The following is a 23,090-nucleotide window of genomic DNA, read 5'->3' as shown; positions in this document are numbered from 1 at the left end:
GGAAATAAGTGGCATTTAGGTCCACGCAGATACTTATGTGATAACATCTCTGCATTTCTTCCTACAATAAAGCAACCAAACCGAAACTGATTGAAGCAAATTCGGTTTTAGTCACAACTTCGAGTATCTACAAATAGTTTTAATCAGTATCCTAGACGCTCTATCACAGAGTACGCACGCGTTGCGAGGACCGTATCGGACGTTGAACAACACTTGGTCGGTAGCAAGGCAGACACCACAGGACGCTCGATACGAAGCTTTGATCAGATCAGCAGCCTTCTCGGCGACACCATACAAGCTGGCCGCGAGGTGAGCGCTAACTTGCAGAGGCACGACCGAAGCATCAACAACCCGAACATTAGATGTATCGTACACCTTCAGCTGTGAATCGACGACACCTGATACCCCCCGATCATCATTATAAAAATATGTGAGGAATAAAATGGCGTAACTTACCACCGAGGCTACGCTTCATCATAGCCAATGTACCGATTGGGTGAGATACCGCGAAGAACGTACGCCTAATCCATGTCACCCAGTCCTCTTCGCTGCCACGATCAGCGTCGTCAGGAACGTCACCAGCCGGCTGACATTCTCCTGTTGAAAGAGAGCTATAAAAGTCGCTATCAATACCGAGGTGAATCTTCGACCTATCAGAGGGCTGACCTGAGTGGAGGACTGGAAAGAATTGTGCGAGACAGCCGGGCACTGGCGATCTGGACATCAAGGTCCCAGTCGACGGAGAAATAGTTCACGTTGATCATCGGATGAGTAAATGGGTCGGTTGTCTGGCAAAGAACAATGAGCAAAAGAGGGGGATCAATTAGGTAGCTTGTTCATACCGATATTCTTACGGTTCCTCTGCTGAACGGGAGCAGCTGCCATTGATTAATCCCGAGATTACTGCACCTGGAAGGAGATCGGAATAGGATTACGAAGACAGGATGTTCAAACTCACTCTGGGTAACCGGTATCATAGAAAAGTTCAACGATAGGTGCTGATGGCTCAGATTAGCTCGCTGTATCAATCCAATGCTAAAGAAAGACCAACCATTCTTATTTATAATCAAATCAGCTTGTACACGGTAGATCTGTTCCAACGCATCCGCGCTCAAAGCGGAACCTGCTTGACTGCTCGCCCAAGAAGACAGATTAGATTGAATCTTGCTGATAGAGTCTGTTGCTTTGTCGCCGAATACTTGGTAGATGTTGGGGTATGCAATAGCGTCAGAAGGTCCGTCTCCTCCTTCGTCAAAACCATTACCGATAGCACCGAGTGAATTCATCGTCTGGTGATATGCATCAGTCACGCCTAAGTTAAATTGTGTCATTAATCGCTACCTGCTCCTGAAGATTCTTGCCAACGGTTTTGAGATCGATATAAGTACTGATTCCGAGGGGTCCCAAAACATCAGAGTCGCCGATTCCTGACAGTTGAAGGAGCGCGGGAGACTGAGATAGCAGATGAGGATGGTCAGAATGTCAAATAAAGGAGAATATACTTGGATGGCGCCGCATGCAATGATGACTTCCCTGTTTGCAAAGGCAGTATATCGGGAAGAACCTCCGCTAGCGGGAGCGAACTCGATGCCGGAAGCAATTAAAGGGATGCTACCAGCATTCGCCCAGTTGATTTTAGTAACCTTTCAAATAGCATTACAGCCTGAAATTTCACAGACACGGCAGCCGAACGTACCTGATATTCGACGAGAGCGAGCCAGTTAGGTCGTGCACCTTCGACTGGGGTAAAGTATGCTTGAACAGAGGACGAACGATGGTCGTTGTCGTGCCAGTCGATGGTCTACATGTATTCTTCAGTGTAGTAGAGAAATGAAGTTAAATCTTTACTCACCAATGGTGTGATTGATACTGCGTTTGCACCACCACCGTTAATATCAGGGGTATGGTAGATACCCGTAAGGTTATTAATTGTATCGATGAAGTAGCCTTGTTGAGGACCACCGTACATCCGATCGGGGTATGTCACCTGAACGGGTCCGGTGTATCCGTGGTATTCTTCAACGTATTGCGCGCCTTTTCCGGACTGTTGTTCGTTAGGTGGGGAGAAACTCTCTGACTGAAGTACGGACATTTGTCAAAATCTTTAATCAAAATAACTGCAGAGGGCGTACCTTTTTCATGTAACTGAACATGCTTTCCCAGTTCCACCCTGCGCTCGCCTCGTCTTCCTCCAAGAGGGAAGACCAAGCATCAAATTGCGCATTCAAGCCACGTGTGTAGTGACCACCATTTATCGAAGAACTTCCTCCCAAAGTTTTCCCCCTAGTTCATCTTTAGTTAGCCAGGGAATTGAATCGATTGGAGGGGACCTACCCATGCATGGTCTTGTCCTGGTCTGTTGTCCAGCTCCAATCCAATTCACTGCCGAAGGCCTGACCATAAGCATATATATCATATACACGAGGATCATGACGATTGTCTCCTCCAGCCTCGACGAGAAGAACAGTTACACCAGAGTCTTCCGCAAGTCGGGCTGCGACTGTTGTACCAGTAAGACCGGCACCAACGACAATGTAGTCGAATGATTGGCCATTAGCTTGGGATGGGTCGGTAGTGACTCCAGAGGCGCGTTTGGTTGAAGGAAAAGCAATAGTACGAGATACTAAAGCGAAGAATATGAGCGAAATTGTCCGAGAGCACATAGCAATGAGAGGCCACTGGATGAGATGATAAAAAGCAGGAAAACGCCCAAGTTATATAGGCCAAGAATTGGAGAACGTTGCCATGCAAGTAACCCATGATTACATTCCATCGGTCAAACTTACTTCAGGCTTGTCGTAACCAGGGAAATTGAGCGGTGCACTAGCGTCAGATCAAGTCTCCACTACTGTTCCGAGACTATTGTATATATGAATCAATTATGATGCTCCGTCCGTCGAATTCAATGAGCAGGAAGATTCATTAGAGGTGCTGCCGTCATCGCAAACTGGTCCAAGACATAAGTAGCTTAAACCCTGACCGGGACCTGTAGAGTAAGTTCATTGCTTGAAATATTAAGAATATGATGGAAGAGTTCCATACCTGTGGAGTACATCGATTCTGACAGAGCTTGAAGGACGACTGGCAGAAAGTTTGAGCGCACGGCAAGCGGACCGAGAATCCGGGCGGAGTTTCAATATCAATTCGACACCAACTTGCGCCGGTACAAACACCTTCCTTACGTTCTCTAAAATTGAATTAATGACTTGACCGCTAGTCCCATGTCGCATTACTCGCGTCTACACGAAATCATGGGAAGGGGCTCCATTCTATCCGTACGTTCCTGCCCTTAAATCATTTATGAACCTTCCAGTGACTGATCTTTTCTCATCGCAGGAAGACATTTGACTACTCCAAGGTGGAGCTACGAATCCTCAATCCCGCTCATGCTCGAAGTATTATTGTGTCCCCCTGACACATCCAATCGTGAACAGGACCTATTGGAGAAGGCTTGGAGCAAACGGTCGGAATGGCAAGTTGACAAGTAAGACCGAGAGAAACTTCGTACGTGACGTCGTTTTCTTCTGAGAGGCAAACTTAGCTTATCCAGTTACAGTATACCACAAGCAATATCGATCCTTGCTAGTTAGAGGTGCTCGAGACGAATTATGTTTACCACCGGAGAAGGAGTTGGCGGTTGGGGTGATCTCTGAATGATGAGGAAAAGCTTTGCGGCAACCATCGGAGAAGGATGGTTTCATCAGCAGGGGCGAGAAATTTGCGTAGCGTAAAGATTTGGTGGGTTGATTTCGCTGTGCAGACGCGCCACGCTGGACTGGATTACTGAATCCTTGCGCTTAGGCAAAGATTTCGGATACCACGGGAAAAACGATCTCTTTCCTGCTCGAGATCAGACTTTTCCTATTGTTTCGCTGCTTCCTAAGTACCTGGTCTCTCTTCAACAAGACTGGTAAGCTTCCTGTCCTTCTCTTTGGTCTAACTCAAGTTTTTACGTTGAGTAACAGACAAAGCACCGCTGTAATATTCCGAATTTCTCTGCAGTGTATCCGACATCTGTTGAGACTATGTGGCTTGGCGTTCGTTCTTCATGTTCTAATAGGACACTACCACAGTCAATTGACATACACTCAGAATCCTTAGTTCCGATTTATACCTTGGACCTAGATTCAATCGAAGGACCTTGTATTATATACGTAACTGGTTTTGATTCAGAGCGGGCTTTTCCATCCTCGCTGCTTTTATCCCGTGTCTCGTCAACATGACTGGTACGTGGCCCGATGACTTCTATCTTTTCAGTCAGCTCATGGTTTCTTACAGTAGCCAAGGGTACTCTTGATGGACACCTACTCAAATCACTGAACAAGTGCATCGAAATCGTACGATATCCCTGTCGAGGAGAAAGCAACTGCGCTATCATCTGAACTCCCCCGTCGTCCTATATCCACAATACTTTATGATGGCCAACGTTGAACAAAAAGCCGGATATGTCGAGTACTTTCGAGAGCTCTTCACGTTATCTTCACGTCTCCGTCGCTATACTTGATTTCAACCCCTGCAAAACGGCGTTGTACGTCCGAGTGATCGACTTCGAGCGGCGTTGTACGCTGAGTGATACAGAGTGATACTCGGTTAACGCAATGCCGAGGACATGCCGCCGCCTGCATGACTCGGCACAACATTTTCTTGGCCGCCTATCCTTGGCCCGACCTAATGTCTTTCCTCAACCAACGCCGAGCACATCCTGGAACATATTCTTAGTATCAGCTCGCAAACTGAGGTCAGTAATATACAAAATCCGGCGTTGAACATCTAACTTATAGGCAGACCCGGTAGATAATGAGACACGCCAAGAATCCCCCATTATCAAGTACCCAACGCCAAGAAATCCCCTGTGGGACTTATAAACCCCGATCTCGACAGCTCATTTCTGCCCTTCCCACCCCCGACCAATACGTGAATGACAGAACCTTCTTCGCATAGCACAAGCCATGTCCTGCCCGAGCCAACACGTACTCTCACCGAGGATGACGACGAGCCGCCTAGTAGTGGGAATAGCAGCAATACAAGTGACGGGGATCAAGTAACGGAACCGGGAGATAAGGAACGGGGTGAATGCGAGCCTGATAGGGATCCCGCCCCCTCGCACGCTGCCTCCCTCCTCTCAGCCCTGCGCTACACCTCTTTGAACATCCTCCTCCTTTGCATTCCTGTCTCCTGGGCCCTGCATTTCGCTGCCCAATCCGCTACGCTCATTTTCGTGTTCTCAGCGCTCGGGATCATACCCCTGGCTGCTCTCCTTGGCTATGGCACGGAACAAGCTGCGACGAGGACAAGTGCAAGCATAGGAGGTTTGCTCAATGCGACTCTGGGGAATGTGGTGGAAATGATTATTGGCGGGGTTGGGCTGCAGAAGGTTCGTCTGCTCACCCTTTTCGTGGGTATCAACTAACGCGACTCCTGCAGTGCGACCTCGAGTTGGTGCAGAGTTCCTTTTTAGGTGGCTTGCTCAGCAATCTCCTTCTCGTGCTGGGTATGGCGTTCCTCGTAGGGCCTGCGGAACAAGAGTTCCATCCTATGGTCGCGCAGGTGAACTCGAGTCTGATGATGGCCGCCGTGGCGGCATTGGTAGTACCGACAATCCTGGTAAATATTTATCGATTGGTACATGTTTGTCTCGTGTTGACGTTAATCACAGAATGGATATCTCGAAGAACGGCTCCCGCAAGGAGAGGAACTGGGAGTCTTGTTAGAATTGAGCAGGGTGAGCTCTGTCGTGTTGATTTTGGTGTACTGTGTCTACGTAGGTCCTATCGTATCCGATTTGACTTGGCTTGACTGATAACGTTCCGCAGTTGTACTTTCAGTTCTTCTCGCATAAGCATTATTATGTAGACGGCTCGCCACATGGGAAGGATTCGTGCGACTCGGAAAACCCTCTTCCCCGGCCTAAAATAAAAATGAACCTCCCCGTGTCACTCCTCATCCTCGTCCTCTGCACCGTACTAGCCTACTTCACAGTCGAGCACCTCGTCTCGTCCCTCGACGGCCTTGCCTCTTCCCACCGCTCGTGGCTCACGCTGATCATCATCCCCATCATCAGCAACGCCGCCGAGCACACCACCGCCGTCGTCGTAGCGCGGAAAGGAAAACTCGATCTGGCGATGCACGTCGCTGTGGGGAGTTCAGTGCAGATTGCGCTCGGGGTCATCCCTGGGCTGGTGTTGGTGGCGTGGGCGATGGGCAGGCCCCTTGGGATGGTGTTTGATCCGGTACAGACAGTGGTTCTGTTCTTTACAGTTTTTCTGGTCAAGTTTACGATTGAGGATGGGAGGAGTCATTATTTGAGCGGGGTCGTACTAGTGGCGGTGTATACGTTGGTGGCGGTTTGGTTTTGGGACGTTCTGGATGCGGGGGTGATCGTGCAGGGTGTTGAGGTTGGGTGTGGGGCATAGGGGCTGTTGCGGCGACTTCATGCAACCGAAACTTTTATGGTGTTTATCATACCTCCCACACGATCACGCCCCGAATGCCTTCTTGACATGATTGAGTCGAGGTGCACTGTTCCCAGTGGTGTCGTTAGGCTCGATACAGTGTTTCTGAGACTAAATCAGTCCTTGTTTGATTCTGTCGGTTCTGGTGACTCAGATGAAGAGCAGACAATGATCTATCGCATAAACATCCTGAAGGAGGCTGGGATGAAGATAGAAATTATATAGAGATTATCTACGGTGAATACTGTTACGTCTCGGACGTTTCAGTACTAATGAAAGCCATTCAGTATATCAGAAGGTATATTGGAAGAATTACCGGCGACGTGAATATACTCTAAATACTCTAAATTGTAGGAAATCCGCCGTTTAATACTTCATGGTATTCAACCCATGATCTAGTACCCATCCGTGCTGCTAATCTCCCGATCAAAGACCGGGAACCAATCCCTTCTAAGAAAGCGCGGCTAGAGCATATAATCATTCCCTTCTTGCATCGTGTCAACATAACATTGACACGGCGTTCATTTACGAGAAAACCGAGCTTCTTAGACCGTACGACGGAAACAATGATATAGTCATCCTCGTTTCCTGAGAAATATGAGTTTCGTTTGAGACTAATAACCGTGCACGACGTACCCTGAAAGGAGTCGACATTGTAACATTTATCCTTCCAATTCAGCATAGCGTCCTTTAGCGCATCCTCGATGGTGGACCTCTGCGCGTCGTATGGTGTTATCACCTTGAATGATTTGCCGCGGTCCTGCATTATTTTTGCAATCTTGACCACAGCTTGAATTTCCTTCTCATTCTGAACTCGAGCGTGAATGGGTCAAAACAATTGTTTTAAGGCAAAGACTCACAATCCAACTTCTACTTCTTTCCCCTTCTCGTCCACCCGATACGTTGACAAAACGGCAGCAGATCTTCGATGATATATCATGGACCGTTTTGAGTTGCTTGTTATAGACATGTTCGGATATAAAATCCCCAATTTGCCTAGGTATACGATCTGTGACCGTGTGGGCATAGTCGTAGCGTATGTGAGCAAGTAAATTCACTCACACTGGGTGTCAAGCATGTGTCTTTTCCGATCAAGGTGTTGCTTTTCGAAGACACTCTCCAAGTCTGGAATGTCACTGTGACCAAAGGGCGGCACTGCAAGTTCTGAGATAATGGCCAGCCGATAAAAAAAGACGATAAACGTACGCTGTTTATGGTCTCCAATGAAGACCATCTTCCGCAATGAAGATGCAAATCGGTGTATCACAGGCAAATAGTCACCGACTTCGATCTGACTTGCTTCGTCGAAGATGATTGTTTGGACTGGCACTATCTGAGCAATAGTGGACATCCTGTCATTGGACAGCATACTGAGGGTGCACAGTATGATGCGCGAATCTAGAAGCTGCCTTTCCATAGCCGTTCTGTCGGGGACAAAATCATCCGAACGGACAAGGTTGGATTCTATCAATCTATACAAGTGCTCATGCCTACAGGAATGTGACCGAGTGAAGGGTTTCAATATTCAAGAAAAAAATCACTCACCAGTCGTAGTGGAAGTCTTTCGAGACGAGAATCTTGAACCCTAAGAATCCAATCGATGCCAGCTTTTCCGCAATGTTCTTGACAGCAACATTGGAATGTGCTACAAGCCATAGTGTCCGATTCCGGTCAGTGGACGCGACTATACTCGTGACTGCGGCTGCTATGACAGTCGTCTTCCCTGTACCTGGGGGCCCTTGAATCACGGTGACCCTATCGGCATCACGGTTTGAAAGGATAAGATCGACTGCGCAACGCTGAGAGTCGTTCAATTGGCCTGGGAAGTTGATGGTAACGCTGCGAGTAAAAGATGGAATGGTAGCCCAGGATATTTGTGATCGTGGGAACCAGAGTGCTTGGATGAACGGGTGGTCGAGGATGGCAGATGACTGCTGTAGAGCAGCGAGAATTATCATAGCTCTGGCCTCCTCAGCTTGAGTCGGCTCTTCTCTACCTATAGTTGTAACTTTGAGGGGAGCTTGGGTTGACAAGTGGCCTTGAATTGCGATCGTTGCAGCACGTCCGTTAACTCTAAGGACACGGCCGGGGCTAGTCTTGGGTTGACCATTCGGATCAGTGGATGAGATTTCCATGGTCTGCATGCCTTAGATTAATGGAAGAATGTGTGTGGACTGAAGCACTACCCACCTGCCATGCACCTGATTGTCTGATTCGATTCTTGAATCTAGCAGAAGAAACATTCAGTTTGCCGGACTTGTGGCTAAACGCTGCTTCAACTTCATTGCGCATTCTGACAGGCCTCAAATCCGTCAGACGGTGCGCTTGTCGATTAATCTTTGCCAGAACCATTAAGCGCTATGACAACATAAGTCAGCATGGTTCATCACATTACTAACAACGAAGTCCTTACTGCTTGATCGAAGTTCAACGTAGAGATCTTCGGAGCGTCGCTTGCGGCCGCCATGTGGTCAAGCATCGCTGCGCGGCATGCTGACCATGCTTGCAAAGCGGTGTGCTTTTCAAGCGTCTGACTGCTTTCCTCCTGCTGAAACAGAGCCGCGACGTTGTTACGATCGAGCTGGGTGTGATAGCTTTTGCCGCCCAAAGCAATGAGAACTGACTCGAAGGATTGTCGGTTAGACTGAAGGTCCAATAGGTCTACACCATTGACGATAGGCAAATTAAGGTCAAGTATGAGCGATAGTGCTACGTTGTCCATGCGAAAGGCGTATTTCGGATAAGGGCTGCACAGAACAATATATTCTAGCAAGTCTAGGGCATAGCGCTTTCCTGAAGCACGAAGATTCCCCCCTCCCTTTCCCTGTCTTGAAAAGTCGATGATCATAACGTGGGTCGAAGATGCAAAAGCGACAGTGGAAAGTGCGCATTTGGAGCCATAGACAGGCGCTATTCCAAGATGACCGGTTGTAGCTACAGAAGCCATGAAATAGTGTAGTGTCACTGCTCTCAAGGCATCCACATTGTGACGAGAGACAATAATTGGAGGATGAGGAGTAGTGTAGATGTTCTGTCGGAGGGCAAAACTGGGGCGTTGGACATCCATGCTGGAGGTGGTAGGAAGGAAAGGGGAGGCAGGCAGGCAGCAATGCTGTTGATCGATTTAAGAACGGCATCAGCCATGAGGCGCCATCAAGCGGCCTTTGTGACTCGACGACCAGCGCTTGTCCTAGGAAATTCCGGAATACAGAGAATATGGCCGTATTTAGCTTGCATCCTTCTTAAATTGCATGGAGACGGAGCCGCTTACCTGGATTCGAAACTTCGCCGCCATCGTGGTGTGAGGCGGATCGTCGATGCACGTGATCGCCCTTTACTTTCTTGCCGAGGTTTCCATTTTACGACCTTGACCATCGACGCCCATTCACAATGGACACTCCTCTCGCATTCGGTGTCGGTGCTATCACTGCCGCTCTCGTTGGTCATCAGCTACTTCGGAGGGCCGGACAAGGAGCAGCAGAGCAGTGGGTCAAAGGAGGTTCAAAGCCAAGATGGATAGAAAAGAGGCTATTGCCATCCTTGGACTAAAGTGCGTCACAGCGATTCTCTGTTCAACTTTCATTCACGGTTTCTTCTCTAGGGACGGACACCTGCTGCGTAATAGAGTAAAAGATGCTCACCGTCATATAATGCTCACCAATCATCCCGACAGAGGCGGCTCTCCCTATCTTGCCAGCAAAATTAACGAAGCAAAAGATTTGCTCGACAAGACGGAAGGCAAACGATGACAGAAAGTTGCGATTTCGCAAGTAGGTTCTCCAGTTTACTCATACATTCCAAAGCTAATTACTTTGCAGGCTATACTTACTTATAACTGTACAAAGGACATGTATCAATACGTTCTCATCACCCAGCTAATATGACAATGTCTGCATCTCATTTCACTAAACAGCATCCACCTGTCAGCATGCATTTTCATCTCGGTCTCATTCCCGGTAGTCCACCGTGATTAAGGCATGCTGCATGCCGTCGTCATGAAAGGCGAACCCACTTTACCACATTTACCTGTTCTCCTCGTTGGCGGTCGGACTCTTCAGTCGATTTTTAAAGAGCACTACTACATTAAAGCTTCAAAGGCACGGAAAGTTGTTAATGCCCTGTTTGGAGCAGAGAACTTCGTGGGCACGTTCCCTCTGAAAGGCGGTATTGATGTCTACATGGCTACTGTTGCCGCATTTGATGTCTGCGTGCGACGTATCTATCGATATTAATTCTACATGTTGCTGGCCCAAATGGAGCGTGTTCAGAAGCGTTTCATTCGGCGATTGCTGGGCATCACTCAGCGTTCCGTCGCCATGTTGTTTTCTGAGTCCGGCATATGGCCCATCAAGTATCGTAGAATCATGCTCGCCCTTCGCTACTGGCAATACGTGCTGATACGCCTGCCAAGCGTACACCCTTGAAAACGCGTCTAAAAATTCAATTCTACTACTATACAAGCTGTATTTGTAACTGTAGTAGCAAGTAAATATAAGCAAGGTAACCAGAAAGCAACACGGCGTGGAACAGTGGGACTTAGCCATGGAACCCCTCAAGTTTTGTGCGTGCACTGGAAGACGGCGAAGGGAGATTACAACCATTAGTGGTGACGTGACCGTCGGTGAGGCCTTGAGGGAGGAGGCGTGAGGAGAGGGTATTGAGCACCGATGTCAGGAGGGCATACATCCATTCTCGCAAATGTCAGGATACCAGGATAGAAGGAGAACGTACGTTGGGGGGCTCGCCTGTGCTCCCCAGATCCAAATCTGACTCTGCCGCCTGTTTCCACAACAAAGCACCCTCCATTCGAGGGATCGGGGCCACCTCGGTTAGCCTTCTAGCTGGTCTGAGCTCTGCAGGGCGTATTCCGCTCTCGTGAGAGTGATCAAGCCCATCCAGTCGCAAGGTCTTGCAGGCATCCGAGGGCAGACGACGCAGCCGATGTTGAACCTCCTTTGTCGCATAACGGGGTACGCACCCTCTTGGCGGTAGAACTTTCAGGGGTATATGTACCTGCCTGCGAGGATGTCAGAATGCCAGAGGATAAGAACGTACAAAGGGGAGTTCCATCTGTGTTCCCCAAGTCTGAAATTTCCATCTGCGACCCTTCCTGCAACAAATCACCTCACATCCCAGCCGTCAACACCTCGTTGGGTGTGCGTTTGCATGTCTAGAGACCTGGACATGGCATCGTCGTCACATGCAGTTGAAGTCGGGGTAATCGTGAGACTGGGTCTTGCTGTAAAGTCCTCGGTTTGTGCATGGTTGATGCGTTCTGAGGGGGCGACGCGGGAGCCGTTGAGATGGGCATGACAAGGGCGTCGATAATTGCTGGCAACGTCACGAGAGGTGAGTTCGAAGCAAGAAGATCGTGATATAAGATTGCCAGCAAGGGGGAAAGTGGCGAAACCGCAAAAACCGCAAAAGCCGCAAAGCCCGTGATGGACAATGGAAAAGGTTCCCACGATCGACTCAGTGAAGGTGGTTCGGCAAAATGTGTGTCGGACGATGCAAAATTCCCATGGTCGTTCCCGTCGACATAATGACCGGGTATTCCTATATTCATAGGACTCGGAAAATGTGTCAGCTGAGCAAAGAGGTATAGGATTATCGGTAAATTATATGTTCGGTTATCAGGTCTTCAAGGACGGATGGCAAACCATCTCCACCCTCTACTTGAAGAGCATAAATGCGACTGTGACGATCATGTGGGCCGAGGCGTCTAATCTTTCACGGGTATAAACTAACAATTCCCTAGGATGACATGCTAACCTGGGTGAACGAGGCTGCTCCTTCTGGGCGTCAATCCGTCGAAGACATTGCTCTCTGCATGCTCAACGTTAATTTTACTGCACTACATACGACTGCTATGGTTCGTCTGTACGTGGCTGCTTCTTCGCATAGCACCGCTAATGTTTGATTACCTAGACGTTTACGCATGTGGTCTTACACCTTGCCTCGAAGCCAGAATACATCGACATTTTACGATCCGAGATAGAGGATGCTGCAAACGGTAATCCCCTTGACCAGGCTGCTTTGGAACGCTGCTGGAAGTTGGACTCGTTTCTGAAGGAAAGTCAGCGTTTGAATGGTCTAGGCGCCCGGGAGCCTGTTCCCGCTTTATGACGTCGTATATTATCCTTTGACATGGTTGTATCCAGTTTCCCTTCCTCACTTGACAGTGACCCAGTACACCTTCGCAGATGGAACTACCCTTCCAGCGGGAACGCTTGTTGCTGCTGCACCAACTGCGACACACGTCGATCCTGAATTATTCGATGATCCGCATCGATTCGACGGTCTGAGATTTATAAACTGCGAATGTCTGTGGGTGACATTGGGGAAAGTAAACATCGGCTGACTAGCACTGCCGGCGAGTATCTTGCGTTTGGCGGAGGAAGACATGTATGGTAAGATAACACCATTCCGTTGTAGTCAGTGAGCTGACCTTGGCGGTCGTTTAGCCCCGAACGCTTCTTTGCTGCGCTGGAAATGAAAATGATGCTGGCGTCATTGATAATGAGATACGATCTACGTCTGGAAGAAGAAGGAAAGAGACCTGATGATTGGTGGTTTGGTTCCGTATGCACTCCATCTAGGAGCGCAAAGATTTTGTTAAGACACCGGCTTGGGCAATGAATATTGATTCCTGATGCTTGATATCTTGAAGGAATGAGCAACTAAACACGTATTGCGCCACGACCACCCGTTGACAGTTAATTATCGCAAGTCCTTCTTGTTCTCTAATACACGCCACAAGAAAGTATTAAACCAACGATGAGCTTGCAATCAAGAAAAGAATATGGGTCGCAGACGGAGAAGGAAGAGTTTGAACTCAATTCCGGAAATACCACATCAAAGGATTGCAGATTCGAAGATGACAGCAACTCGGATTTTCAGATGGGTACTTATGTGATAACGACTCTGCGCTCCTTCCTACAATAAAGCAACCAAACTGAAACCGTTTGAAGCAAGTTGTCAATTATTTCTTTGGCCATGACTTCGAGTATCTGTCGATAGTTTTAATCAGTATCTAGACATTGTATCAAAGAGTACACACACGTTGCGAAGACCCTATTGGACGTTGAACAACACTTGGTCACTAGCAAGGCAGACTCCACAGGAAGCTCGATACGAGGCTTTGATCAGATCAGCAGCCTTCTCGGCGACACCATACAAGCTGGCCGCGAGGTGAGCGCTAACTTGCAGAGGCATGACTGAAGCATCGACGACCCGGATATTTGATGCATCATACACCTTCAGCTGTGAATCGACGACACCTGATACCCCCCGATCATCATTATAAAAATATGTGAGGAATAAAATGGCGTAACTTACCACCGAGGCTACGCTTCATCATTGCCAATGTACCAATTGGGTGAGACACCGCGAAGAAAGTACACCTAATCCATGCCGCCCAGTCCTCTTCGCTGCCGCGATCAGCGTCGTCAGGAACGTCACCAGCCGGCTGACATTCTCCTGCTGAAAGGTAGCTATAGAAGTTACTATCAATACTCAGTTGAACTTTCGATCTATAAGAGGATTGGCCTAAGTGGAGGACTGGAAAGAACCGTGCGAGACAGCCGGGCACTGGCGATCTGGACATCAAGGTCCCAGTCAACAGAGAAATAATTTACGTTGATTGTCGGGTGAGTGAATGGGTTGGTGGTCTGTGGAGGAGGGTAAACGGCAGAGAGCTACAATTAGACTACTTAGCATACCGATATGTGCACGGTTCCTCTACTAAATGGGAGCAGTTGCCATTGATTAATTCCAAGAGTCGAAACAGATGCACCGCAACTGAAAGAAGGTCAGGAATTGGGATAGGATCACGAATTGGGAGTGATCAAACTTACTCTGGGTAACCTGTGTCAAAGAAATACTCGACTATAGGCGCTGGAGGCTTATGTCAGCCCACTGTATGTGCTAATATTATATGAAAGAAAGACCGACCATTCTTATTTATAATCAAATCAGCTTGTACGCGGTAGATCTGCTGCAAAGCATCCGCGTTCAAGGCTGAACCCGCTTGACTGGTGGCCCAAGAAGACAAATTGGATTGAATCTTGCTAATAGAGTCGGCTGCCTTGCCACCGAATACTTGGTATATATTGGGGTATGCGATGGCATCGGAGGGTCCATCTCCTCCTGTGTCAAAGTCTTTACGGATAACACCGAGTGAGTTCATCGTCTAGGTAATAGGGATATGCATCAGCCATGACTAGGTTGAATTGCGTGTAACACCGATAGCTACCTGCTCCTGAAGATTCTTGCCAACGGTTTTGAGATCGATATAAGTACTGATCCCAAGAGGTCCCAAGACATTAGAGTCACCGATGCCGGACAGTTGAAGGAGTGCGGGAGACTAAAATAGCAGATGAGGACGGTCAGGGCGACAGGTACTGGAGCATATACCTGGATGGCACCGCATGCAACGATGACTTCTCTGTTTGCAAAGGCAGTGTATCGGGGAGAGCCCCCGCTAGCGGGAGCGAACTCGACGCCAGAAGCAGTCAAAGGAATGCTATCAGCATTCGCCCAGTTGATTTTAGTAACCTTTCAAAGTGTATTTAAGCTCTAAACTTCGCTGACGCGGCGACCGACCATACCTGATGTTCGACGAGAGTGAGCCAGTTAGGACGTGCATCTTCGACTGGGGTAAGGTATGCCTCGACAGAGGACGAACGATTATCACCGTGGTGCCAATCGATCGTCTATGCGTATTCTTCAGTGTAGTGGAGAAATGAAGCTAAATCTTTACGTACCAATGGTGTGGTTGATACTGCGTTTGCGCCACCGCCATTAATATCGGGAGTATGGTAGATGCCCGTAAGGTTGGTAATTGTATCGATGAAGTAGCCTTATTGAGGTCCACCGTACATCTGATCGGGGTATGTCACTTGGACGGGTCCGGCGTATCCGTGGTATTCTTCAATATATTGCGCTCCTTTCTCAGACTGTTGTTCGTTAGGCGGGGAGAAAGTTTCTGACTGAATGGGAAGATTTTATCAAATATCGTTAACCAAAATGATTGCAGGGGGCGTACCTTTTTCATGTAACTGAAGATGCTTTCCCAGCTCCACTCTGCGCTTGCCTCGTCTTCCTCCAAGAGGGAAGACCAAGCATCAAATTGTGCATCCAAGCCACGTGTGTAGGCACCGCCATTTATCGAAGAACTTCCGCCCAATGTTTTCCCCCTAGTTCGTCTTGAGTTAGCCCGAGTTTTCGACCGACTGGAGGGGGCTTACCCAGCAATGGACTTCAAGCCGCCGTCTGTTGGCCAGCTCCAAACCAATTCACTGCCGAAAGCCTGACCGTAAGCATATATATCATATACGCGAGGATCACCACGATCGTCCCCCCCAGCTTCGATGAGAAGAACCGTTACGCTAGAGTCTTCTGCAAGTCGGGCTGTGACGGTTGTACCAGTAAGGCCGGCACCAATGACAATGTAGTCAAAGGATTGGCCATTAGCCTGGGATGGGTCAGTAGTGACTCCAGATGCGCGTTTGGTTGAAGGAAGAGCAAGAGCAAGAGATACTAAAGCGAAGAGTACGAGCGAAATTGCCTGGGAGTGCATAGTAATGAGATGCCGCTAGATGCGATGAGAAACTGCATGAAAATGCCCAAGTTATATAGGCCAGGAATTGGAGAACATCATCATGCAAGCAACCCATGATTACATTCCGTCGGTCAAACTTGCTTCAGGCTTGTCGTAACCAGAGAAATTCAGGCATCAAATCAAGTCTCCACTACTGTTCCGGGACCCTTGTATATATGAATCGATTATGATGCTCCACCCGTCGAATTCAACGGACATGAAGAGTCATTAAAGGGTTGCCGTCATCGCAAACGCTGGTTCGGATGCACTGAAAGAGCAGATACAAGATACAGGCGGCATGAACTTGATATGTAGAGCCTGTTTATAGCTAAGAATATGAAGATTATGGTGGAAGTCCTGTTACCTGTATACCTACGGAGTAGGCTGGTGAGGACTGACAGATTGGTCATGAAAACTTAACCTACAACAAGCGGACCGAGAAACCGGGCGGAGCTTCAATATCAATTCTGGGGACCTTGCGCCGATATCACCACCACCATCTTACGTTTCCTCCGAATTCAATCAACGAATTGACCGTGCATCTCGTGTCGCATTACTGACACTCACATGGGGTCACAGGATTGAGTTCCATTCTATACGTATGTGCTTGTGCTTACAGCATTCGCGAGCCTAACTGATCTTTCTCATTGCAGAGATACAAGAAGACATTGACTACTCCAAAGTGGAACTATGATTCATCAGGAAGCATTAATCTCTGGTTGATGCTGAACAGGACCGGCTGGAGAAGACTCGGGGTGAATATTGGAATGGCGACTTGACAAATAAGGCTGCCAGGGAGGGAGAACGTACGCGATGTTGTTTTTCTTTCTGAGGCGAAGGCTTATCCAATTACAGTGCAGTATATCTCAAACAACGTCGTCCTGGCTAGCTGGCATTATTACAGTCACTCAAGGCGGATTGCGTTCACCACAGAAGACGGGAGTCGGTAGTTGGACCATGCGTGGAAAGGCTCTACGACGACTATTGGAGAAGGATGATTTCGTTATCGCAGGGATGAGAAGATTGTGTAGCGTAAAGCTTCGGTGAGCTGATTTTGCTGTGCAGACAGCGGACGCCCGACTAGATTACTGAATTTATTGCGCTTAGGAAGAGACTTTGGACATCTTAACAAAAAATTGTTCCTCCCTCGCTCCAGGTCATGGTCTAACTTTTCCTGTCGTTTCGCTGCTTCCTGTCCGGTCTCTTTTCAACAAGACTGGTAAGAGGCTCCTCATCCTTTCTCTTTCGTTCGACTCATGTTTTTACGTATAGTAACGGAAGCACCGCTGCAATGTCTCGAATTTCTCTGCAGGATGTCCGACATCCGTTGAGACTATGCGGTTGGGCGTTTTCCCGTTCTAACAAGACGCTACCACAGTCAAATGACGTACGCTCAGTATCCTTCGTTCCGATTTATACCTTGGACCTAGATTCAATCGAAGGTCCTTGTGTTACGTTGGCTCAGATACGTAATCGGTTTTGATTCAGAGCGGGCTTCTCCATCCTCGATGCTTAAGCGCCTATACCCCGTGTCTCGTCAACATAACTGGTAAGTGACCCGATGACTTTTATCTTTCAGTCAGCTCATGGTTTCTTAGTACAGTAGCCAAGGGTGCTTTCAATGGACACCCACGAAAATCCCTAATCAAGCGCATGGAAATCTTACGAAACCCCTGTCGAGGAACAAGCAACTGCGCCATCCGTCGTCTTATATCGATAATACTTTATAATGGTCAACGTTGAACAAAAAGCCGGATATGTCGAGTGCTTTCGGGAACTCTTCAACGTTATCTTCATGTCTCCGTTGCTATGTCCGATTTTAATCCCTGCAAAATGGCGTTGTACGTCGAGCGATTTCGAGCGGCGTTATACGCTGAGTGATAGAGTGATATTCGGTCAACGCAATGCCGAGGAGATGCCGCTACCCGCATGACTCGGTGCAATATTTTCTTGGCCGCTTATCCTTGGCTCGACCTAATGTCTTTCCTCAACCAGCGCCGAGTACATCCTAGAACATATTCTTAGGATCAGCCCGCAAACTGAGGTCAGTAGCATACAAAATCCCACGTCGAACATCTAACTTATAGGCAGACCCGGTAGATAATGAGACACGCCAAGAATCCCCCATTATCAAGTACCCAATGCCAAGAAATTTCCTGTGACTTATAATGCCCGATCTCGACAGTTCATTTCTGCCCTTCCCACCCCAGAGCAATACGTGAATGACAGAACCTTCTTCGCATAGCACAAGCCATGTCCTGCCCGAGCCAACACGTAATCTCACCGAGGATGACGACGAGCCACCTAGTAGTGGGAATAGCAGCAGTCCAAACGACGGGGATGAAGTAACGGAACCGGGAGATAAGGAACGAGGTGAATGCGAGCCGGATAGGAATCCCGCCCCCTTGCATTCTGCCTCCCTCCTCTCAGCCCTGCGCTACACGCCCTTGAACATCCTCCTCCTTTGCATTCCTGTCTCCTGGGCCCTGCATTTCGCTGCCCAATCCGCTACGCTCATTTTCGTGTTCTCAGCGCTCGGGATCATACCCCTGGCTGCTCTCCTTGGGTATGGCACGGAGCAAGCTGCGGCGAGGACAAGTGCGAGCATAGGCGGTTTGATCAATGCGACTCTGGGGAACGTGGTGGAAATGATCATTGGTGGGGTTGGGTTGCAGAAGGTTTGTTTGTCGTTTTGCTTTTCTGTGGATATTGATTGACTGACGCGACTCTTACAGTGCGACCTCGAGCTGGTGCAGAGCTCCCTATTAGGTGGTTTGCTAAGTAATCTCTTTCTCATGCTGGGTATGGCGTTCCTCGTAGGCCCGGCCGAACAAGAGTTCCACCCTGTGGTCGCGCAGGTCAACTCGAGTCTAATGATGGCCGCTGTGGCGGCATTGGTAGTACCGACGATCCTGGTGAGTATGTATCAAAAGATAAACATTTATCTCGTGTTGATGTAATCACAGAACGGATATCTCGAAGAGCGGCTCCCGCAAGGCGAGGAACTCGGAGTCCTGTTAGAACTGAGCAGGGTGAGCTCGGTCGTGTTGATTTTGGTGTACTGCATCTACGTAGGTCCTACCTTGTCCGATTTAGTTTGGCTTGGCTGATAACACTGTGATTCCGCAGTTGTACTTCCAGTTCTTCTCGCATAAGCATTATTATGTGGATGGCAAACCTCACAGGAAGGATTCGTGCGAATCGGAAAACCCTCTTCCCCGGCCTCCCACCGCTCGTGGCTCACACTGATCATTATCCCCATCATCAGCAACGCCGCCGAGCACACCACCGCCGTCGTCGTAGCGTGGAAAGGAAAACTCGATCTGGCGATGCACGTCGCGGTGGGGAGTTCAATGCAGATTGCGCTCGGAGTCATCCCTGGGCTGGTGTTGGTGGCGTGGGCGATGGGCAGGCCCCTTGGGATGGTGTTTGATCCGGTACAGACAGTGGTTCTGTTCTTTACAGTTTTGCTGGTCAAGTTTACGATTGAGGATGGGAGGAGTCATTATTTGAGCGGGGTGGTGCTCGTGGCGGTGTATACGTTGGTGGCGGTTTGGTTTTGGGATGTTCTGGATGCAGGGGTCGTCGTGCAGGGTGTCGAGGTTGGGTGTGGGGCGTAGGTGCTGCATGCAACTGAAACCTCTGTGGTTTTTTATCATTCCCTCCCCCCCGGCGTCTTCCTTCTCCTCTCGATTTGCATATGCCGTTCTTTCTCTGCATCGTTCGCTTATTACTGAGTCTTTCTTGTGATGTGATGATGTTCTTGTTTCCAATCTTGAGAGTGTTTATCACTTACCGTGGTCATCATAGACGATCCCCACACAATCCTAGCATCGTGTGCAAGTCTGACAGTGACCTAAACTGCATGATATGATCAACAGGATGAGTGGAGACATCGATGTGGTGTTAAAGTACGAGGAAACGAAATCTTCCTTTCCGAGGTCCGAAGTCCAGAAGATATCTATCCGTCCGAGCCTTGGACCACAATCGGTATCAAATATAACTATCGATCTTGATAGTAGCACCATCAAACTCCGCTGGTGTGCCCTTTTTCGACTTGTCTTGACTAGCCTTATGAGCCGCATAAAGTGACTTTTGGAAATTCAAGACCTGAAGCAAAGCGTTATAGAGGAATCAAGAGCCGCGAACATTCGATTCATTTCGTCCAGCAAAAGCTCATCTAGCATAACTCAGAAGCGCATCCTACCCTACCCTGGCCGTCTGTCAATTGAGTGCGACCGTGACGCCGACTTCTTCCCTACTCTCGATCGGCACTGCCGACTACATGGGTATCCTCACTTTTCATGCGCGAATCTTCATCAATTCTTTCACTAATTAAAAGCTACGACAGTTTCTCAGGCCCGATTCACTTAGCGTGGGATCAAACTGTTAGCTCTGCTTCCACGGTACGACCTGCTTTCTTTTATTGTTTCGCTCATCGCAACTATTTCGCTAGGTATCCTCTCAATTATCCAGGGATTGATCCTCGGAGTTGCCCCAGCAGTGGGTGCCTATTACTTGTTACCGACCTGCAAGCTGATCCGTATGGTTCCAATTATTACACCACATCTATGGTCGTACATTTCCAGTTGTTCCGATCAAAATCAATGTATGTAGAAACCATCCTTGACCCACGCGTGTGTCTGAGGCATTGGACACGCGACAACTCGCTAGTGCTCACTGCTGACACACCAATCTCTTCACTACGCTATACTTATAGCCTTATCAGCAGCCTTCATCAGGTACTGCGATAGATTCTTGGGGGAAGTATTTGCGATGTGGTATCAAGACTCATCTGTCGCTCGTATCCCTCCGACCTTGCGCTATGGTACCTTCTTTGGCCGTCAATGACTCAGATCGGGTAGACGATGATTTAGACTCAACCAATGTAACAGGGGAGAAAGGAACTGCTGGAGCTGCAATACCTACAGCCGGTTGTCGAAGGATGATCTATGACTTGCTGTCAGATTCCTGAATGTATGAAGGAATAAAGGCGGTAACTTGAGTATATATCTATAGAGCATCGAAGGAACACTGTACCTGATGCCAAAGAAGCTCATTCATATGTTTCCCCACAATAACCGGCGCCCTTCTATCCCACCGGCCCAGAAATTGGTCGACGTCAATATACGTCGACTCTTCGATCAAGTCACCCGACTCGAGAGCACTAACGAGTGCTTGCGTGAAAATTCCATTGTACCCATTTATTCTCTTCATCTCCTTCGCACGCTCGTATTCTCGACACGCAGCTAATACGACTTGACACTCCGTATTTGGGAGCCAATCATTTGCAGATATAGATCGATAACCAGGCAAATCTCTCATTCTGGAATCTGCAGCATCGAACATATCTTTAATTGAGGCAGGCGGTAGAGGGTCGGCACCACGCATTCCGTCCAGTATACTGACATCCCTTGTGAAAGATGAGGAGTGACAGCAATCGAGAATGATTGTAATTCTATTTCCCTTTGTGCGAGATATTTGGGTGAAAATAGTGTTGGTCTCTCGGTCGCTAATGTCAGGAACGGTGACACCATCACTGGGGGCGACACGATCGATGGGGCATAAAGCCTCAATACATCCTCCTCCTGCAATAAAGTCATTGGATGGAGCATAGTCAGAACGGAAGTAGCTCGACACGCGCCCAGCAAAGTAAATGATGATGTTGTCGCCGTATTGTATCTTGGAGTTCGTAGATAGACCGAAAAGCGCATGGATTATGTTTTCACGAGTGGGAATGGATGAAACGCAGTTGGAGCTGCATGTAGGTGCTGGGGAAACGGCGCTGGTAAGGAGTTGGATCTGCCCTGCCGGCACGCCGAGATTCTTGATGAAGTATTTTTCCATTGCAAGTGCCTCTGCGACACAGCCACGTACTGGAGAGTCTGGATAGGCATCAATGCCGATGATAACAGCCCAAGTTCGAAAACCACGATGCGAAGGCTACGCCGTCGTGAGAATCGGTGGCAGCGTCATCCGATAGTATAGACTCACCGATGATGGAGAGATTTCGAACCTGAGAGAAAGGCTCCACTTGAAATGCAAATGCAACCAAAAGAATAGAAAGCGGAACTGAAGCTGATAGAACCAGTTCATGAGCTGGAACCCCGATACAGAATGCCTGTCTATCCTTCGGGGTTGTGCCCTGGCATTCGTCTCTTTGAAACGTTCTACGTTGATATCTCCAGGAATCCGGTAGTGCCTCATCATCTGTGCTTCGTCGTATATTGGATTTTTGGCATCATCAGCGAGGAGATTGGGCGAAGTAAGCATCACCTGTTTCAGGATAGATTGAACTGAAGATATCTCTTCATTCAGACGGGCAAGAGAGGCGCTAGAGTTTAATGTTACTTGAACCTTTTGAATATGAAACTCAGGAAACCATTCGCTAAAGAAAGAGAGAAGATTGAACCAGAAAATTTGCCCTGGCATTTTCCACTAGCTTTCGGTGGCGACTAATTCTCCCTTTGACATTTTGATGATTCAAATACTTCATGATGTTCCTCCGAACTCCGCATGTGTTACGAGTGATTTCGTTCACTTGTTTCAAGAGCTCACAGAGAGACCTAGATAATGTATCAGTAACGGAGATAGAATCGTAGTCAATAGGGTAAAAACTCTTGAAACTTTAGACATGCCGTTTGTAGACCTGCTGCATATTTAATGCTCTCGGGCATCGCTGATATCTGGATGCCAGTGTCACGAACAATTATGACGATATCTATGATCTCGTTTGTCAGATCTTGCATATCCTCTTCGTTGTTTTGGAATTGCTTGCCAAACTACCCATCAGAAGCATAAAACAGGGACGAAATATGACACCGACCTCCAGGCTCTCCAAAAGCACTACTGCTGTCTCGGCGACACCTTTGACGAAGGAACCAACGACTGGTACCATCTGGCCCAACCCTTTAACAATATTTGCAATCTGAATTGAAGCTGGGACTGTTCTGGAGATCCGGCGAGGTTTTTTTGGCTCATGTCTGCCAGATGTAGTGGGTAAGTCCATGGGTGCAGAAAGGAAAGCTGGTTAAGCG

The 23,090-nt window shown here is 48.3% G+C and overlaps 9 protein-coding genes across 9 annotated transcripts; 4 read left to right on the top strand and 5 right to left on the bottom strand.

Moving 5' to 3' along the window:
• Positions 1-111: 111 nt before the first annotated feature.
• EV420DRAFT_1270494 (uncharacterized protein) lies at positions 112-2,663 on the bottom strand (the record flags this gene model as incomplete). The annotated part of the gene is made up of 12 exons (XM_060467573.1): positions 112-398; positions 457-611; positions 667-788; positions 843-903; positions 959-998; positions 1,052-1,289; positions 1,342-1,452; positions 1,503-1,643; positions 1,697-1,801; positions 1,853-2,077; positions 2,133-2,283; positions 2,335-2,663. The coding sequence occupies 12 exons, from the start codon at positions 2,661-2,663 to the stop codon at positions 112-114; spliced, it is 1,965 nt and encodes a 654-aa protein (XP_060330600.1).
• A 2,144-nt stretch (positions 2,664-4,807) lies between these two features.
• Positions 4,808-6,567, top strand: EV420DRAFT_392339 (Sodium/calcium exchanger protein-domain-containing protein). The gene is made up of 4 exons (XM_060481956.1): positions 4,808-5,374; positions 5,425-5,604; positions 5,657-5,761; positions 5,814-6,567. Exons 1-4 carry the CDS (start codon positions 4,919-4,921, stop codon positions 6,411-6,413), a joined length of 1,341 nt encoding a protein of 446 aa, XP_060330599.1. The 5' UTR covers positions 4,808-4,918; the 3' UTR covers positions 6,414-6,567.
• A 228-nt stretch (positions 6,568-6,795) lies between these two features.
• On the bottom strand, positions 6,796-9,399 carry EV420DRAFT_1270739 (P-loop containing nucleoside triphosphate hydrolase protein; the record flags this gene model as incomplete). Its single annotated transcript, XM_060467587.1, has 8 exons — positions 6,796-6,936; positions 6,967-7,040; positions 7,089-7,260; positions 7,313-7,461; positions 7,659-7,942; positions 7,998-8,598; positions 8,639-8,810; positions 8,866-9,399. The coding sequence occupies 8 exons, from the start codon at positions 9,397-9,399 to the stop codon at positions 6,796-6,798; spliced, it is 2,127 nt and encodes a 708-aa protein (XP_060330598.1).
• Positions 9,400-9,842: 443 nt separating this feature from the next.
• On the top strand, positions 9,843-10,201 carry EV420DRAFT_1620817 (uncharacterized protein; the record flags this gene model as incomplete). Its single annotated transcript, XM_060475617.1, has 3 exons — positions 9,843-9,941; positions 9,965-10,002; positions 10,054-10,201. The coding sequence occupies 3 exons, from the start codon at positions 9,843-9,845 to the stop codon at positions 10,199-10,201; spliced, it is 285 nt and encodes a 94-aa protein (XP_060330597.1).
• Positions 10,202-10,348: 147 nt separating this feature from the next.
• EV420DRAFT_392206 (uncharacterized protein) lies at positions 10,349-11,337 on the bottom strand. Its single transcript, XM_060481955.1, has one exon. The coding sequence runs from the start codon at positions 11,051-11,053 to the stop codon at positions 10,544-10,546; it is 510 nt and encodes a 169-aa protein (XP_060330596.1). The 5' UTR covers positions 11,054-11,337; the 3' UTR covers positions 10,349-10,543.
• Positions 11,338-11,856: 519 nt separating this feature from the next.
• Positions 11,857-12,676, top strand: EV420DRAFT_392461 (cytochrome P450). The gene is made up of 4 exons (XM_060481958.1): positions 11,857-12,002; positions 12,058-12,160; positions 12,211-12,324; positions 12,381-12,676. The coding sequence occupies exons 1-4, from the start codon at positions 11,947-11,949 to the stop codon at positions 12,576-12,578; spliced, it is 471 nt and encodes a 156-aa protein (XP_060330595.1). The 5' UTR covers positions 11,857-11,946; the 3' UTR covers positions 12,579-12,676.
• An 850-nt stretch (positions 12,677-13,526) lies between these two features.
• EV420DRAFT_1643176 (glucose oxidase) lies at positions 13,527-16,032 on the bottom strand (the record flags this gene model as incomplete). Its single annotated transcript, XM_060477462.1, has 13 exons — positions 13,527-13,732; positions 13,791-13,934; positions 14,014-14,122; positions 14,174-14,252; positions 14,309-14,348; positions 14,406-14,643; positions 14,707-14,817; positions 14,868-15,008; positions 15,062-15,166; positions 15,218-15,234; positions 15,328-15,442; positions 15,499-15,649; positions 15,701-16,032. 13 exons carry the CDS (start codon positions 16,030-16,032, stop codon positions 13,527-13,529), a joined length of 1,788 nt encoding a protein of 595 aa, XP_060330594.1.
• Positions 16,033-18,275: 2,243 nt separating this feature from the next.
• On the top strand, positions 18,276-19,841 carry EV420DRAFT_1682472 (Sodium/calcium exchanger protein-domain-containing protein; the record flags this gene model as incomplete). The annotated part of the gene is made up of 5 exons (XM_060479233.1): positions 18,276-18,731; positions 18,789-18,968; positions 19,020-19,124; positions 19,183-19,247; positions 19,322-19,841. 5 exons carry the CDS (start codon positions 18,276-18,278, stop codon positions 19,671-19,673), a joined length of 1,158 nt encoding a protein of 385 aa, XP_060330593.1. The 3' UTR covers positions 19,674-19,841.
• Positions 19,842-21,066: 1,225 nt separating this feature from the next.
• Positions 21,067-23,062, bottom strand: EV420DRAFT_1643174 (uncharacterized protein; the record flags this gene model as incomplete). The annotated part of the gene is made up of 5 exons (XM_060477461.1): positions 21,067-21,996; positions 22,048-22,441; positions 22,545-22,619; positions 22,672-22,835; positions 22,880-23,062. 5 exons carry the CDS (start codon positions 23,060-23,062, stop codon positions 21,067-21,069), a joined length of 1,746 nt encoding a protein of 581 aa, XP_060330592.1.
• Between the last annotated feature and the right edge of the window lie 28 nt (positions 23,063-23,090).

This window comes from Desarmillaria tabescens (assembly GCF_030435595.1).
Source record: "Desarmillaria tabescens strain CCBAS 213 chromosome Unknown EV420scaffold_18, whole genome shotgun sequence".
Classification (NCBI taxonomy): domain Eukaryota; kingdom Fungi; phylum Basidiomycota; class Agaricomycetes; order Agaricales; family Physalacriaceae; genus Desarmillaria; species Desarmillaria tabescens.
Note: the sequence above shows the minus strand (reverse complement) of the source record. Positions and strands in the feature narration are given on the sequence as shown.

Coding starts and splice junctions, on each gene's coding strand:
- EV420DRAFT_392339 (XM_060481956.1), top strand. CDS start 4,919: ATGACAGAACCTTCTTCGCATAGCACAAGCCATGTCCTGCCCGAGCCA. Junction 5,375..5,424: donor GCGGGGTTGGGCTGCAGAAG/GTTCGTCTGCTC, acceptor CGACTCCTGCAG/TGCGACCTCGAGTTGGTGCA. Junction 5,762..5,813: donor TTTTGGTGTACTGTGTCTAC/GTAGGTCCTATC, acceptor AACGTTCCGCAG/TTGTACTTTCAGTTCTTCTC.
- EV420DRAFT_392461 (XM_060481958.1), top strand. CDS start 11,947: ATGTGTGTCGGACGATGCAAAATTCCCATGGTCGTTCCCGTCGACATA. Junction 12,161..12,210: donor AATGCGACTGTGACGATCAT/GTGGGCCGAGGC, acceptor ACAATTCCCTAG/GATGACATGCTAACCTGGGT. Junction 12,325..12,380: donor CACTACATACGACTGCTATG/GTTCGTCTGTAC, acceptor TTGATTACCTAG/ACGTTTACGCATGTGGTCTT.
- EV420DRAFT_392206 (XM_060481955.1), bottom strand. CDS start 11,053: ATGGTTGTAATCTCCCTTCGCCGTCTTCCAGTGCACGCACAAAACTTG.